Source organism: Anabrus simplex, chromosome 1 (genome assembly GCF_040414725.1).
Source record: "Anabrus simplex isolate iqAnaSimp1 chromosome 1, ASM4041472v1, whole genome shotgun sequence".
Taxonomy (NCBI): domain Eukaryota; kingdom Metazoa; phylum Arthropoda; class Insecta; order Orthoptera; family Tettigoniidae; genus Anabrus; species Anabrus simplex.
The window spans coordinates 1,723,254,950-1,723,271,416 of record NC_090265.1 but is presented as its reverse complement, the minus strand read 5'-3'; the positions used below and the strand labels follow the sequence as shown (position 1 = coordinate 1,723,271,416).

The 16,467-nt window shown below is 36.8% G+C and overlaps 1 protein-coding gene across 1 annotated transcript in view; it reads right to left on the bottom strand.

Annotated features, from left to right (window-relative positions):
• Positions 1-2,840: 2,840 nt before the first annotated feature.
• Positions 2,841-16,467, bottom strand: part of LOC136858719 (apyrase) — a 168,050-nt gene continuing 154,423 nt past the window's right edge. Inside the window, exons 8-9 of the mRNA XM_067138461.2 lie at positions 6,848-7,048; positions 2,841-5,616 (exon numbers count right to left, since the gene is read on the bottom strand). Coding sequence (XP_066994562.2) covers positions 5,516-5,616; positions 6,848-7,048 — 302 coding nt within the window. The 3' untranslated portion in view covers positions 2,841-5,515. The remainder of the gene's footprint in view (positions 5,617-6,847; positions 7,049-16,467) is intronic.

Here is a 16,467-nt window from a genome sequence, read left to right as displayed (position 1 = left end):
ATAGAAGCTTTTGAAATGTGGTGTTACAGAATAATGCTCAAGATAAGATCAAATCAAATCAAAATCTCTTTATTTGCAAATGAAGTGTCTACCTCGGTGGCAAATGGTACACTAAAATACATTATTGTCAAGCACTAAATTTTAAATTAACAGGAGACGAAGAAAATTTTCCTAGAATACAATATTATACAATTTACGCTAATAATTTTTTCTATTAAACACACACATCATCCTTAATAAATTTATATTGTTTACAAAATTCTACTTATAATATCTTACAAACATAGTCAACTCATATACAGTACGGTATGTGAAATTACGTCTAATAATACTATACAACTGGTATAAGATTAAAATTAACATTGAATTTATTTACATATTTATATTTTACCCATTTTGGAACCTAAGTAGCATAACGACCTGCTGCGTCTTAACCAGAGCCCCTTTTGCCACCACTTTTTCCGAGTTAGATAGATTGAATCACAAATGAAGAGATACTGAAGTGAATTGTTGAGAGGAGATCATTGTGGCTAAATTTGACCAGAAGAAGAGAGAGAATGATAGGACACATCTTAAGACACCCAGCAGTTGGTTTGTGAGGGAAGTGTAGGTGGTAAGAACAGTAGGTATGAATATGAAAAGCAGATTAGAGCAGATGTAGGATGCAGCAGTAATGTAGAAATGAAAAAGTTTAGCTAGCACAAGACAGGTTGGCATGGAGAGCTGCATCAGACTAGTCTAAGGATTGATGAGTCAAACAACACATGGTAAAAGGTCATGAAACAAAGGATTGGAAATTAGTTTGCACAATGTTTATTGACAAATATGTCTTAAGAGCTGGGGGGTAATCTGAAAATTTGTGAAACAAAATAGCATCATTTAACTAGAGGTGTGACGTAAGTGTAACCTAGCAACCGAGCAGGCTATGTCTTATGGCAGGTGATCATCTGAAATTAAGAACTGTTGATGGATGGCCATGATCGAGAGACATGTTTATGATCATTTATTTTCCCATAATGAAATTTGACACCATTTTTATATACAGTTTTCTGATGCAGCTACAATGGAGAAGTTTGATATTTCCAGTTTTGGTACTCAGAATATTGCCACACCACCATAAAGCCTAGCCGTCGGTGTTGCCAGCCGAGAAATATTTTATCCACTAAATTTTAGTTTAAACCCCGCTAAATTCCGCTAAATTTCAAATTAAATCAAAATAGCATATAGGCCTACCAGCTTTTTGTATAGAGGAAATTAACTCGACACTCACCAGTTTTAGAACAGGGTTTCGTCATCTTCTCCTCTCCTGTTGTTTCATATGAAGCCTTGGTACATTACGATTCCTTTTTGAAATATCTGATGCCAATTCATGATCACTGCAACACTTGTTCACTCGTTTCAATCCTGCTCGAATGGTAAACAATGCTAGACTTTCAAGATTTTTTTACGTAATCTAATTGGCTGAGAGCTCCTTTAACAACAGCATTAGACCAATGTCCTAACTCTTTAGCACTCTTTCAGAGCAGCCAAAGGAACTTTCCATCGCCAAGGCACATTTTATATTTTCAGATCTATTTCGAAAGGTTTTTCACTTTCATCACAGATTTCATTGTTTTTATAGCCAAGATATATTTAAGAAAATTTATATTTACTAATATCTACTGTCAAAATATCACCGTAGTATCTCGGAACAATTCTTCTGGTGATATGGTCTGTAGAGTTCGACTGGAATGATTTATTGATTTTCCAACATTTTGACAAAGAAGGTTTCAGAAAAACAACATAATGTTTACTAACGATATCACTGTTTGGCAGTGAAACACATTTCATTTGACTTTGTTACTTGAAAATGGGTCATTAACTCAAGCTATCTGGAAAGGAAACGATTTCTTGTGGCTTGTATAGACAGCCATCTCGTGTTACTTTGCTGCATAGAAACGCGGTATCAAACACAACACACCCAGCTCTCCATGATTTCAGTGACAACTGCAGCAGCAAACAATGATGGTAAGTTCTATTCAGCAAGTATAGGAAATTTTATAGTAAGTTCTATATTATTGTTTCTCCTTATGATAAAATATGATAACGTTACCACTGAAAACCATTAACAGAAGTTTGAGAATCCGTCAAAAATTCCGCTGTCTGCTAAAAGGAAATTTTATCCGCTGTTCCATTTAAAATTCCACCAAATTTAGCAGAAAATCCGCTGAGTTGGCAACACTGCTGGCTGTACAGTGGTAATGCAGTCTATCAGATGTAAGTTAACAACAGTCAGTGGTAATGTTACTGTTGACCAACTTCCATCGATAATGGACTTTGCACTAAAACTCTATAAATTTGTGAATATATCTCCCCATGTGGTAAAAATGCATGACACATAAAACTATCAGAAACTCTAGAGTCTATAACTCTTACGATGTACAGATTTTAGATGAATAAATATCTTCAGAGATATTTCGAACTTTGTAAAAACAAATTGTAATAATCACTTATAACTTCCAGTGGAGCGGCTACTGAAGGATCCATTCCCAACATTGCTAAAAGATAAAAAGGCATAAAACATTAAAGAACAAAAACTAAATTTTATACAAATTTTATAATGTACATGTTTTTAATGCAGCTGCTATTGCTGGAGAAATTTGACATTTGCTATTTTGGTCCTCTAAATATTGCTGTATCAATAGTCAAGACCACACTCGGATATCCCTGAGTTTCAAGAAAATCTATTGTGATGTTCAGACAGACAGAACCTACTTTTCATTTCTGTATCTGGGATAAAGTTGAAGTGTTCAGATAGGTTTCCGTATCATTAGTTCTGTGGAATGGAGTAATAAAGAAGATATAAATTAAGTTTTATTACCCCAGAAAATGACAATTATATTACAAGAATCATACTAAGAAGTAGAAAATGTGGAAATGGATTACAGAAATTTACCACCATACATTTTGACATTCCTGTTGAGATCAGTTTGGCAGCACAAACAATCCTCATGTTCCTCACAAGAGACGTCTAATATAACATTAATGGCGTACTTTCCATGTTATGCTCCTTTCAGTATCTACTTAGTCAACAACAGCATCACCGTCTTCCAACTCCAGTTTCCCGGATTTGTTTTCATATCTGTGGTAAATTATTGCTACAGGTACATATAATTGCCATAAAAAACTGACTTGTCCTTTGGCTTAATGAAATTTTAAAGTTTTTCTAGTCATTTGAACACAAAATAGAAAATGTATCTAAACTTTCTTAATAACAGAATGACATAGTTTGTTCAAATTCTATACAATCACTTTTTTAATGTGCATATGCATGAAACCGTTTACTAAACTTGTCAATGATAAGTTCAAAACATTTCAGAATTGATTACGGTTTTAAGGACAGATTTATAACATTCAAATGTTTTCTACATTTATTCATAATTATTGATAAGTTCATGTAACGTAGACAATTTTATGTTAAAAATTTATTTGATAAAATCTGAGGATGTTCTGTCATTAAAGAAAGTGTTACCAGTGTTTTTGTACATTTTACTTTGTATCTGGAAAAAATTAAAGTTATATATATACAGGATGGTCAGAAACAACATGAACAAGATATACGAGCATTAGAGGGTTGGTCATGTTGATAAATAATTGGAAAAAAATAATTAGAAATCTTCTGCTGTTGTGATTTTATCAGCTGCTGAAGTTAGGCAATCAGATCGCTTTGAGGAGACTTCAGATGGGCTTCGCGAGGTCGTGTTGCTAAATCCGCACGTGGCTTATGACGGCTTGAAAACACCAATAGAAGAAATAAACTTTACCATAGGATGGACTTGAACAAGGACCTCCCTGCTGATAATCTCGGCCCATAGCAAGCACGGTACGGCGGCATGGCTGTCAAGTTACAATTTACAAGCTTCATCACACAGATCTGTATTGATACAGTTTAAATTAAGAACTGGTGTTAGGTTTAATGGTACACCCAATCAATACACTTCAACGAAGCGATCTGATTGGCTAACTTCAGCAGCTGATAAAATGACAACAGAGAGAGATATCGACCTAATGTTTTCAAATTACTTATTAATTATTATCTATTAGTTCTTAGGATAAACTATTCATGGTGTTGAAAGAACTGGGTGTCAAGTACAAGGACAGGAGGAAAATTTGTAAATTGTATGAAGACGAGATAGCTGTTATATGATGTGGAGATTCCACAGCAGAGGTCTACATTAAACAAGGAGTTCAGCAAGGTTGTTCACTCTCACCACTTCTTTTTAATGCATAAATCCAAAAAGTAATAGATGAAGTAAATGATAATTTGCCAATGACTGGAGGTCTCAAGATTCAAGGAGAAAGAATTACCATGCTTCACTTTGAAGTCCTGGCAGAAAACGAAGATTATCTGAATGATACATTAGCAGAAATAGAATCCACCTTCAACAAATATAACATGAAGATCAACAAAATGAAAACCAAAGTCCTTCTCTGTAGCTGGCAGTATGAACCTCCTCGTTGTACTTTAAATGGAGAGCAGTTGACAAATGTACAGGAGTTCACTTATGTAGGTAGCAAAGTAATAGCAGATGGAGGAAGTAGAAGAGAAATAGTCAGCTGGATTAACCAAGCCAAAATAGCATTCAACAAAAAAGGAAAGCTCTTTATATGCAAAAGCATTAGTATGAGGCTCAGGAAACATCTTGTGAAGATATATGTGTGGAGCGTATTGATGTATGGTAGTGAAAACTGGACTCCTAGCTTGGCTTATAAGAAACATGGTTCTAGAGGGAAATACTGAAAATTCCATGGCTGGATAAAATCACTAATGAAGAAATGCTAAAAAGGATTGGAGAGAAGCCAGATTTATGGAATATGCTTACTCACCGAAGAGACAATTGGATTGGACATATCTTGAGGCATGAAAGTCTTCTGCATACAATACTGGAGGGCAGTGTGGAAGGAAAGAACTGTAGAGGTAGACAACGTCTAAGATATACAAAACAAATCATTCATGACAAGGGTTGTGATAATTACTTTACTTGAAGAGATTAGCCACAGATCGGAGTTCATGGAAAGCCGCTACAAACACCACAGAAGATGACCAATGCTCTAACACTCGGTTCACGTTGTTTCCCACCATCCTGCATATTATGATGTCATGTTGCTCTATCAGCAGTAAATTATTGCTGCGGAGTACATACAGATAATTGCAATAAAACCGACTTCTCCTTTGACTTAATGAATAGAGACTAACATATAGGTAACATGATGGTCCCCTACTTTGATGCTTACTCTGTTAATACCAGTTCCTCTACCTACCAAGACAGAAAAATCTGCAGACAGAAACTGAAAGAGTTAAAAGATAAATTTAAAATTTTCTCTCTGGTCTGCAGCCATTATTTTAACACCCAATTATTTTGATATGGCATTTCTTGAGCTGTATACAGACCAGATAATAAGAGTTCTACTGGTTGCAGTGAGGTGAAATGTTCTCTTGAATCACCATCACTTGAGGTAACACAGTACAGTGATGTTAGACTCTAAGGTTCTTCATCTGTATCCTTCCTTCCACACCTTGGATGATGGGGCTGCTTTTCTTCAAGTAGTCCATGTACACATCCAAGTCCAGGCGACCTGAAGCAGGTGAAGAGGGCTCTGTTGCCATATGAACAGACTTAACACTAATCAGAAGATAAGGGAGAGTTTGAAGCAATTGGTGACATTTAAAGCATTTTTTATTCAAGTGTTCAACAAATTATTTATAGATCTTCAAGACAGTGATTTATATTTATTGAAGTATACTAATAGATCATAAGAATTTTCAAGTGTTGTGTTACATCCTCAAGACAGTGACTTATTTTAGTGGATACTGAATATTAGATCAGAACTATCTTCAAGTATATCTACTTTTGTTATATGTAAGGCCAATTAGCTTTCTAAATGTTTTAAGATCTTATGGCTGATGATGGCCTAATATCAACAGGCCAGAACTAGTACCATGATTAAAATAAATTGAAGTACCGGTACAGTATTAATTTTATATTGTATTGATTAGGTGGATTACCTCATTTATCTACACTAATTATATCATCATCAATACGAAACGTGAAAATTATAAACTTTGATGCTACTCTTTTGTCGGAAATCACGCAGAACAAATCGAGCTGCTTTTCTTTAGATTTTTTCCAGTTCTTGAATCAAGTAATCCCAGAACCATACTCTAGTTGGGGTCTTACCAAAGACCTACATGCCCTCTACTTTACATCCTGCCTACAGTCCCTAAATAGCCTCATAACCATGTGCAGAGATCTGTACCTTTATTTACAGTCCCATTTATGTGATTACCCTAATGAAGATCTTTCCTTATATTCATACCTAGGTACTTACAGTAATCCCATAAGGAACTTTCACCCCATTAACACAGTAATTACACCTGAGAGGATTTTTCCTATTATTGAAACTCTCAATCTGGCTTTTAACCCTGTTCATCATCATACCATTGCCTCCTATCCATCTCACAATATTATCGAGGTCTTCTTGCAGTGGCTCACAATCTTGTAACTTACACACATGAGCTAACAATTGCCAATGGAAGTGATTCTAACAATTTTAGATTGAAATGGCTTCCACTCTAATAAAACTATGGCTTAATGTGTTTAGGTAAAGATGACAGGAAAATGGGCAGAATCCTATGGATTCTTTTAAGAAAGAGCTGTACAGTTAGGACTGAATTTCCTTAGCAATACAACAAATATTTAACATTTTGAAAGTAAATTTGGCAATAGAAATGTGTTTTCCTGTTTTATACTTTCCCTTATTATTTACAGAGCAACACATATGTTGTGGAGCAAATTTCTTTACTCACCAATTTCATGATTTCGCTTGTTTTCAGCGATGACATAGTAACCATCACCTCCCTTTGTTAAAAAGCTGACTGTTCCAATGCGGTACCACTTGTCCAGTTGGAGGGGCTCGTAGACGGGCACTCGACAGTCTGCACAAAGGACAGACAAGCTGACCACTCTAGAGCCTTCGGGCTGGGCCAGGTCGTACGTCACGTGGATGCCTACGACATTAAAGGATGATTGATTAGATTTACATTATGTTAAATAGATAATGTTTTCAATCATGAAAAAGTGCTCTACCCTCACTATCCTGTTGTGTTTATCCCATTGTGTGTTCCTGCCTACTGTAGTAGCACTTGTTTCTTCTGTTGCATTATTCATATTGTTACATTGTGTGGAGTTCAGGGATGGTTACGATGTGTATAATGCTACTTTAAGGGACGAAATGTTTAAGTTAATTACATTATGTTTTTGTAGAATCCAACTCCAATGTTGCAAGACTTTCATCACTACGCTATGATGCTGTTCTGAAGCACTACCAAGAGAGTAGTTATCACCAGTGTTTACTTTGGAATTGCAGAGTGTGCAGAGAGATGCTGGGGCAGGGAAAAATGAGTCAGACAAATCATGGGTGAATGGTAAAAACAGGAGAAGAGGGCGACAACGGATGAGGTGGATTGATGACATCAAGGAAGCCACGGCTCTCAATTTAGAAAGACTTCGGAAAATTGTATACGACAGGAAGAAATGGCGCACTTTGGTCTATGGGGTCACGGAGAGTCGAAAGCGACTAAACGACTAACAACAACAAAAGTGATTGCCCAGAAATTAACTCTGAAAGGGGCTAATATTTTTTTAACAAGACATGAAATAAATTGGCATAACAGAATTCTCCCTTTTATTAACATAGCAAAATCTCTAAAAAAGACATCTTTAACAAGAAATCCAATCTCCTTTAAAATGAAATTAACAGGACTTATAACTACCAAAGCAATCTTACAATGTAGGACTGAAAGGGAGAATATAATTTAACACATATACAACACCTAATAAGACTTTAATGACTCGTGCATATTTCTATTTTATCACAACCAAAACCCAAAAGTAAAAAGTTTCAAGCAAGAAAGGGCAGGAGGGGCTAAGCACCAGTTATCTAATGAGAGGACATAATATTGAGATTCACAAAGGCAAGATCACGCACTCCAAGATAACATATGACTTTAGAGATAAGTCTCGATTCAATCCAATATGTGTTCTGAGTTACATTGTATCAACAACGTTTGACACCTCACTGTTCTGACCACACTTGGACTTGGGGTCCGACACAAAGTTTTCCCAGCTAGCAAACACATTTAATGCAGACAGTCAGATTTTAAACTCCAGCAAGTCCCGAGGTGAGATCCTGCAAAACCCATACAAAATTAGAAACAACACAGTTTTCTCAATTTACTAACATAGAGTCTAAGCTTGTACACAGCACACTTATTAATACTCCTTTTTAGTCAGTCCTCCCTGAATTGCCAACCTGGTCATCGTCGATTATATCCCAGGGAGCTGATCGAAGGCGTAGATCCTGTACGGCGTTGGGGTAGAGCTGGGGTAGCGTCTCGATGGCCTCTTGCAAGCGTGGATCAGCATCTTCTTGGTCCGGGTCAAAGGTGGCCCAATATTCTTGTAGCTTCGTAGGCAGGTCGGTGGATGGTGGGAGGGTAGTTCAGGTCCCTCTGTCGGGCGTGTGTGACCGCTCTACGACACGCTCGCCCGTGGCCTCTGATCTCCACGTGCCCCTCCTTCTCCACCTGTGCGTTGGGCGATCCCTGAGTCCCATGACGTTAGTTGTGGCTACCCATTCCCTCCACAGCACGGTTCAGACTGACGGCTTGTCCAGGGAGCACCCCCGATTTATAGCAAATCTGGGTGGCGGTCTCTTGTGTCTGGGGCTGCGTCGCAGGATGGCCTTGGAGACGAAGATAATGAAAGTGATAATGAAAACTAACATGGTGATCGGATAACAGGGACAACAATCTGGTAGCGAAGAGTCTATGGGTACCAATACAAATGGAGGTTCCATTACACCTGGCTAAAGAGTCTTGTCTGGGGAAGCAGCGACCAACGACTGGATAATTAGAGCCATAGTCGCAACCTTCTATCTGATCGTCACCACAAAAATTTTAGTGCAATGTCAAGCATATAGCAAGAGAAAAATATATGCCAATGTTGTCTTTAGGAATAGCTATGGACTCTCTGTAACATAACAACATGAACAATAATAATAATAATAATAATAATAATAATAATAATAACAATAATAATACAACATGGTAATATCTCGAGAACTTAACTATCCGAAGAAGCTAAGTCTTCTCTTCTGATCGCTGATGGCTAACAACTGACAAGTGAAAGCTATCTTCAAGCCTTGGCTGTGAGAAGACGACATATCTGCTTCAATGCAAAGCCCTGAAATAAAATCCTGAATTATGCACATTATAAGCAATAGGAAATAGATTTTACTCGCTTCAGTGCAGGCGAGTGTGAGTCACGGTGAGGCAGGAATGTGCAGCTGCGCCATGTTACTACCTGACCATGTAGGATTCCAGCTTCAGGCCTTTGTAGTGAAAATAGGTGCTTGTGATCATCTTGGTTATGTAAGCAAAGTTTTGAGGTAGAGTGTGACACTTACTGCACTCCTTTCCTACATTCATCCAGTGACATTGTTTCTCCTCCAGGTTTGTTTAACCCTCTTGTACATGCACTGCATTTTCATTCTGAAGCAGAAAAGGAATTGTTTCATTCTTCATTTTGTTGACAGCTTACAGAGTACAATTCACATTGTAGATCCATTATCTTTGGAAATTGTAAGGACCTCATATTTTTTTTTTTAAATAATGGTAATGATAATAGAATATAGTACTATTGGAAAGAATACACATTTCTACAATAGAAAACATTTCCAATCATCAATTATAGTTATGGTCCTATTTACTTCTGTATGTGTGACAATTATGAGAGACTTGCATCCATCTCTGGATTTAGTTGGTACTATTGACACACCCCAAGTGAGGTCTGTGGGGTCATTTTGCATGCATTCTTGAAGTGAACTACAAAAGGGTGCATTCAATAAGATGCATATTATGGAGCTCTTATGATGTTTGCACACATGAGGAGTTTCTCTTTCATTCTAGATAGATCTTTCTAATGGTATATTGATGACTAATTTCTTTTAATACCTCAGCACAGTAGATTTAAATGCCCGGTCATCCCCGTGTTGCGGGAGGAGTTCTCAGTGCCGTATTTAAACTTTTTCAGATTTGTGCAAGGCTTTATTCAAAGCAACATAACTTTGGTACTATTTTACGGATTTCAATATAACTTTCACATGCATTTTTAGAAAATTCCATTCTTTTGGAAAGTATGATGCTATCCTTCCTTAATAGTTGAGTTTGGAGTGGAACATCTTGAAGCCTCCCTCAACACAGAGACCCACTTTGCAGTCTGAATGCCAAAACACTGTCTCTCTGCGAATTTTCTGTTTGTAGCACATGACACATTTGGTTGGCCTACTATTTCACTCAGTTGATGAGATTCTCTAAGGGAAATGCCTTTTAGTGAGATGTGACACATTTTTGTCTGAAGAATGACGTCCAGACATTTTTCTTTTTAATGAAACAATGTTCACAAGCAGTGCCTGGACGACATCCACTCTAAATTTCTAGTTTTGGGTGAATATTTCCAGCAAATTATCATTGCATATAGAATAACAACATTCATTAACCTCCTGAATAACTTCATGTACCACTTGGTCATCTTTTTCCTCTCTAAAAGATAGCCATGAAATAGCTGATCTTTCAGATCGACTCCACCCATGTGATCATTATAGTCAGCAACAGAAACAGGTTTTTCTGTTTCCTACCATGCTTTATCTTTGTGACTGTTTCTGCCCCATGGAATGTAGAAATCATTGAGACATCTTTCTTATCATGCCACTTTAGAATGGAAACCTGTCGGAATGCCAAGCTATAATTTCCCCCTTCTTTAATTTTGTACTGATCACATCTTTAGGGATATCCTTTCTGTTTTCAATTATTTTAACTTACAAGCCAAAGCAGGTAAATTATAAAAATTACCCATCCACTACATGTGTCCTTTGTTGAGAAGTAGTTCCATAAGTGATAAAACACTAGCATACATTTTGTTGTGTCTCTTGATGTGTGTGTTGTTTCAAATATCTTTGCCTGTGTATATTATAAACTAGCTGATGTACCCATGCTTCGCTATGGAATTCTACATTGTATACAGAATTCTAGGTTAGGTTGCGTACACGCTGTGAATAAGATTGTATTAAATTACATAACTCTTAACATTTCCCTAGAAACACGACGGGGAAGTCACCAAACGTCTTTTCTTATGTGAAGACTGGGCTAGGGAATTTTTATTGTAACGATAGGCCCTCTTGCCTACCATCAGTCACAATCAAGTCAGGGAATTTTCATGATAATGGCAGACTCTCACTCTCCACCTGCCTTTTTACATTCTCAGAAAGACTGCCTTAGTGGTTTTCCCCACTGAAATCACCATAGGTCATTACCATTACAGTGATGCCAGTGCGAATTATCTATATATATAAAATGAGAGTTTTGTCTGTACATTGCTCAGAATTTGAAAAGAATGGTATTTCTGTATCAATCATGTCCACAGTAACAAGAAAGTGCAGTTTTTACTTTTCCGTAATGCCCGCCCGCCCGCCCGCCCGCCCATGTTAATGAAGACTTTCAATAATGTTATAGTTCATCAATGGCAAAAATTACAAGTCTTTAAGTAATCACTGGCAAAAATCACAAGTCTATGCTCATGGAAACTTCAAATAAATTTAGAGTTCATCACTAGTGAATATTACAAGTTTTTGAATAATTACTGGCGAAAATTTAAAGTCCATCACTGATAAATATTACAAGTCTTTGAAAAATCACTGGTGAAAATCACAAGTCTATGCTCATGAAAATAACGTTAGAGTTCATCACTCGTAAATATCACAAGTCTTTGAAAAATTACTGGCGAAAATTTGAAGTCCATCACTGGTAAATATTACAAGTCTTTGAAGAAATCACTGGCGAAAAGTTAGAGTCCATCACTGGTAAATATTACAAGTCTTATTTATAAAGACTTAGAAGAATTCAGCACTCGTAAATAAAGACTTCGAGGAAATTCAGAGTTCCCCAGTGAGACTATAACCACACGGAGATAGCTTCCGACGATTATGGTAGCAAGTAGAGCCACGCTGACTACTCGATTGTCACTGACTGACTGAGATATCAGGCTATATTGAGTCCTCCTTATATTTGGTTTGGGGACATCTATGTCACATATGCCGTGAAGCTGGTTATCTCCTAAATCCCTCGACGGATTTTCTTGAAATTCAAGCATTGCGACGTTTATGTAATTCCCTTTAAAATGACATGTTGATCAAGTCGCTACCACAATTATTATAGGAGTTTTAAATTTTTTCTCCATCGAATGTTCCAGAAGGTGTGACGCTTGAATCTGGAACATACGAGTTCAGGCTAGTTGCACGTGGCATGACAGGCGGGTGATCTAACTAGCCCCTGCGGCTACGTCACGCATACAGCTGTTCTCAGCTTGCTCGCTCGTCCTGCTGAATGTAAACAAACCAGGCTTGCACGGAGTAATACGCGTGGTGATAAAATACGATCAACTCTCAAAAAATATGCATGTACAGGTCGTAACCGGTACAGTATGTACACGCATCACGAGGAAACGGCTGAAGAGAATTTAATAAAAATCGGTATGTAAATCGGGGGCAAGCCGCTACAATCTAGGCTATAAATCATTTTATTCACGCTGAGTGAAATGGTACTTTAGGGGAAGGCCTAAACTTCAATTCTCAAATATTTATATTATTAGTGGTCATATTGATAAATACTACATAACTAAAGTTATATATAATTAAATTTCTGATCATTTACGTCTTAAGCATTTTTACCATACCGGCTATGATAACACAGATATTCATGAATTTGGATTTTTGTTGCTAAGTGCATATCAACGTCGAGCCCCGACAAAATGGGTAAACATAATTTAATGAAAATCGGTACATAGAGTCGGGGAATAAGAAACTACAGTTTAAGCTATAAACAATGTTATTCACCCTGGGTGAAATGGTAGTTTAGGGGAAGGCACCTAAAATTTAATTTTTAAATACCTGTGTTCTTCGTTCTATGGAAAAGTACTACAAAAGTTATAGAGAATACAATTTCCGATCATTTATGTTTTATTCAGATTTACCGTACTGACTATGATAAGAGTGGTATTTCAGAACCGGAAGACAATTAATAATGTGAAGGCCTACAGTATCGAAAGCGCGTAGCATTGATCAACAATAACATTACACTGACCGTTATTTGTTGTAATGTTCTTTGCCTCTTATGCTGACATTCAACTCCGATAGATGGGATTACTGCTGCGTACCGAGTATAACAGCCTAACTGAATATTGGCGGGAAATAGCTGAGGAGTTAGATAAATTTCTTCTTTAGCATGCCATTCTTCTGGTTCATACATTTTCTGATACTGCTGGTACGTAACACACTGGTTCATCATAGTATGCCAGCTATTCAATACCTACTCTGACGCGCTGTTTTGAATGAGCAGTGTGCGCACTTAAGTCAGAGGCTCAGTTAGTAGTAGTAGTAGTAGTAGTAGTAGTAGTAGTAGGAGTAGTAGTAGTAGTAGTAGTAGTAGTAGGAAGTGGTCTAGAATTATAATTTAGGCCTATTCCAAATTATGGTACCACAATTCACTAAATAACTAAATTCAACCCTGAAATGAGCCGTTTCTTAAGAAAAGCTTCTTTCTCTTCACTTTTATTAAATCTACATTAATTTTATTCCAAATTAGCAGCGAACATGTGGTTCCTTCTCTGGCTTGGAGGAAAAATTGCCTCCACGTCAGATAGTTCTTTCCCTCGCCAGTGTAGTGAATTGAGATTTTCCGACTCATAGGGTACTCTCAGGAAACTGATAAGTAAACGGGCATAGTTTTTGCCCCGGGACTATCCACTATTCGAATCCCGCTGCCGAAAAAAAGACGAAGATTGTTCACGGATCACGGATGTCTATGTTTTGGTCATTCCAGCTCTGTAGTTTTGGACTGTCAGTTCGGCAGCATAGTACTGTTCGTTAAAAGTGAGAAAATGTGTGGTTTTTCATTTGATCGAGTATTTCATATGAAAGCATTGCTTTGAATCGCACCATTCCTACTGACGTCATTGTAATGACCCATGTTCATTTCAGTTGGGAAAACCACTAAGAGAGTCTTTCTGAGAATCTCTAAAGGCGGGCGAAGAGTGTCTGCCATTATAATGAAAACTTCCCAACCTGAATGTGACTGACGGTAGGCAAGCTGGCCTACCATTACAATGAAAATTCCCTAACCCAGTCTTCATATGAGAAAAGACGTTGGTGACTTCCTCGTCGTGCTTCTAGGGCAACGTTAAGAGCTATGCAACTTAATACAATCTTGCTCACAACGTTTACACTACCTAACCTAGAATTTTGTATATAATTTAGAATTCCGTAGCGAAGCACGCGTACATCAGCTAGTAAGCTATAAATTTCATTTTTGTTCTGTACTGAAGTGCAATTATAAGAAATAAATGACCTTTTCAATACAATATATCAGACTAATGTAATATTATTTACTTGATATATTGTATTGAATGTAGGAATGTTGTGGTTAAAAGCAGTCCTATCATATGAAATACTTGATCAAATGAAAAACCACATATTTTCTCACTTTTAACGAAGAGCAGTATGCTGCCGATCTAACAGTCCAAAGTTCCGCAGTTGAAGATTCACTGATCCTGTGGTGGGGTAGGTTGTCTTTTATTCAATATATATATATATACCTCTAAAGCCTACAAAATTTGGGATAAAATCGTACAATTTATGCGAGTTAAGTTCAGGCTATCTTTGGTCATCTTTTCTCTCTCTCTCTATATATATATATATATAAAATAAGAGTTTTGTCTGTACATTGCTCAGAATTTTAAAAAGACCAATTTATGGATTGGTCATGTCCACAGTAACAAGGAAATGCACTTTTTATTTTTCTGTAATTTCTGTCTGTCTGTCTGTCTGTCTGTCTGTCTGTCTGTCTGTCTGTCTGTCTGTCTGTCTGTCTGTCTGTACACACATCATGAGAGAACGGCTGAAGATAATTTAATGAAAATCAGTATGTAAAGTCGGGGAATGAGCCACTACAATCTAGGCTATAAATCATTTTATTCACACTGTGCAAAATGGTAGTTTAGGGCAAGGCCTAAATTTAATTCTCAAATATTTATGTTACGCAGTATTTATCAATACGACCACTAATAACTAAAGTTATATAGAATTGAATTTCCGATCATTTATGTCTTACTGTATACATTTTAAACTGTACTGGCTATGATAAGAGATATTCATGAATTTGTATTTTTGTTGCTAAGTCCATATGAATGCCGAGCAATGAGAAAATGGGTGAACAGAATTAAATGAAAATTGGTATATAGTCGGGGAATAAGAAACTACAGTCTCATCTATAAACAATTTTATTCACCCTGGGTGAAACGGTAGTTTAGGGGAAGGTGTCTAAAATTTTAATATTAAATACCTATGTTATTGGTCCTATAAAAAGTACTGCATAACAATTTATAGAGAATACAATTTCTGATCATTTATATGTTTCATTCAGATTTACCATACTCTTTTACGATAACATTGGTATTTCGGAGTCAGAAGAAAACTGAGCGTGAATAAAGTTATTTATATCCTAGATTGTAGCTGCTCATCCCCCAACTTTACATACCAAATTTAATTTAATTCTCTTCAGCTGTTTTCTCGTGATGCGTGTACATACATACATACATACATACATATAGACAGACAGACAGAAATTACAGAAAAGTAAAAAGTGCATTTCCTTGTTACTGTGGACATGACCGATACAGAAATACCATTCTTTTCAAATTCTGAGCAATGTACAGACAAAACTCTTATTTTATATATATCGACGTACCCTGTTTATGACATAGTGTGTATTTTATTAGAAACACCATTTTAACGTTGGAGAAACAAAGATCAAAATGAAGTTCTAAGTTTTGGTCACCCTACTCAATCACTGCAAATTTGTGCTACAAAAGAAGTGAAACATTCTGGTAAATCTTACAATCTTAGTTTCAAACGATCGTGGTTTAAGGAATTTTCATGGTTGTGTTCCTCTCCAGCTCTACAGAAGTTGTTTTGTTGGCCCTGCTTGCTTTTTAGCAATAACAATAATCAAGTACTCTGCATACAGCGATGTCATCCACATTACTCAAATCACCATCTGAATCTAACAAATTTTCATCAGAATCACTCGACTGTTCGCCTAAAACATCCTCTATTTCCACACTCGATTATCCGCACTTGCTTTTAGATGCCGTCTCCACTCACAACCGACAGAATGCTAGACAGCGTGTGATAAGGAAAAAGGATGTGATAAAACACTCTCAAGAGAGCCCTGAATATACAAAATTTAGTATTATGTTGACAGTCAGGTTTTTCCCTGAGAGGAAATGAAGGTATAATGCTAGAAGTGTGTATGGC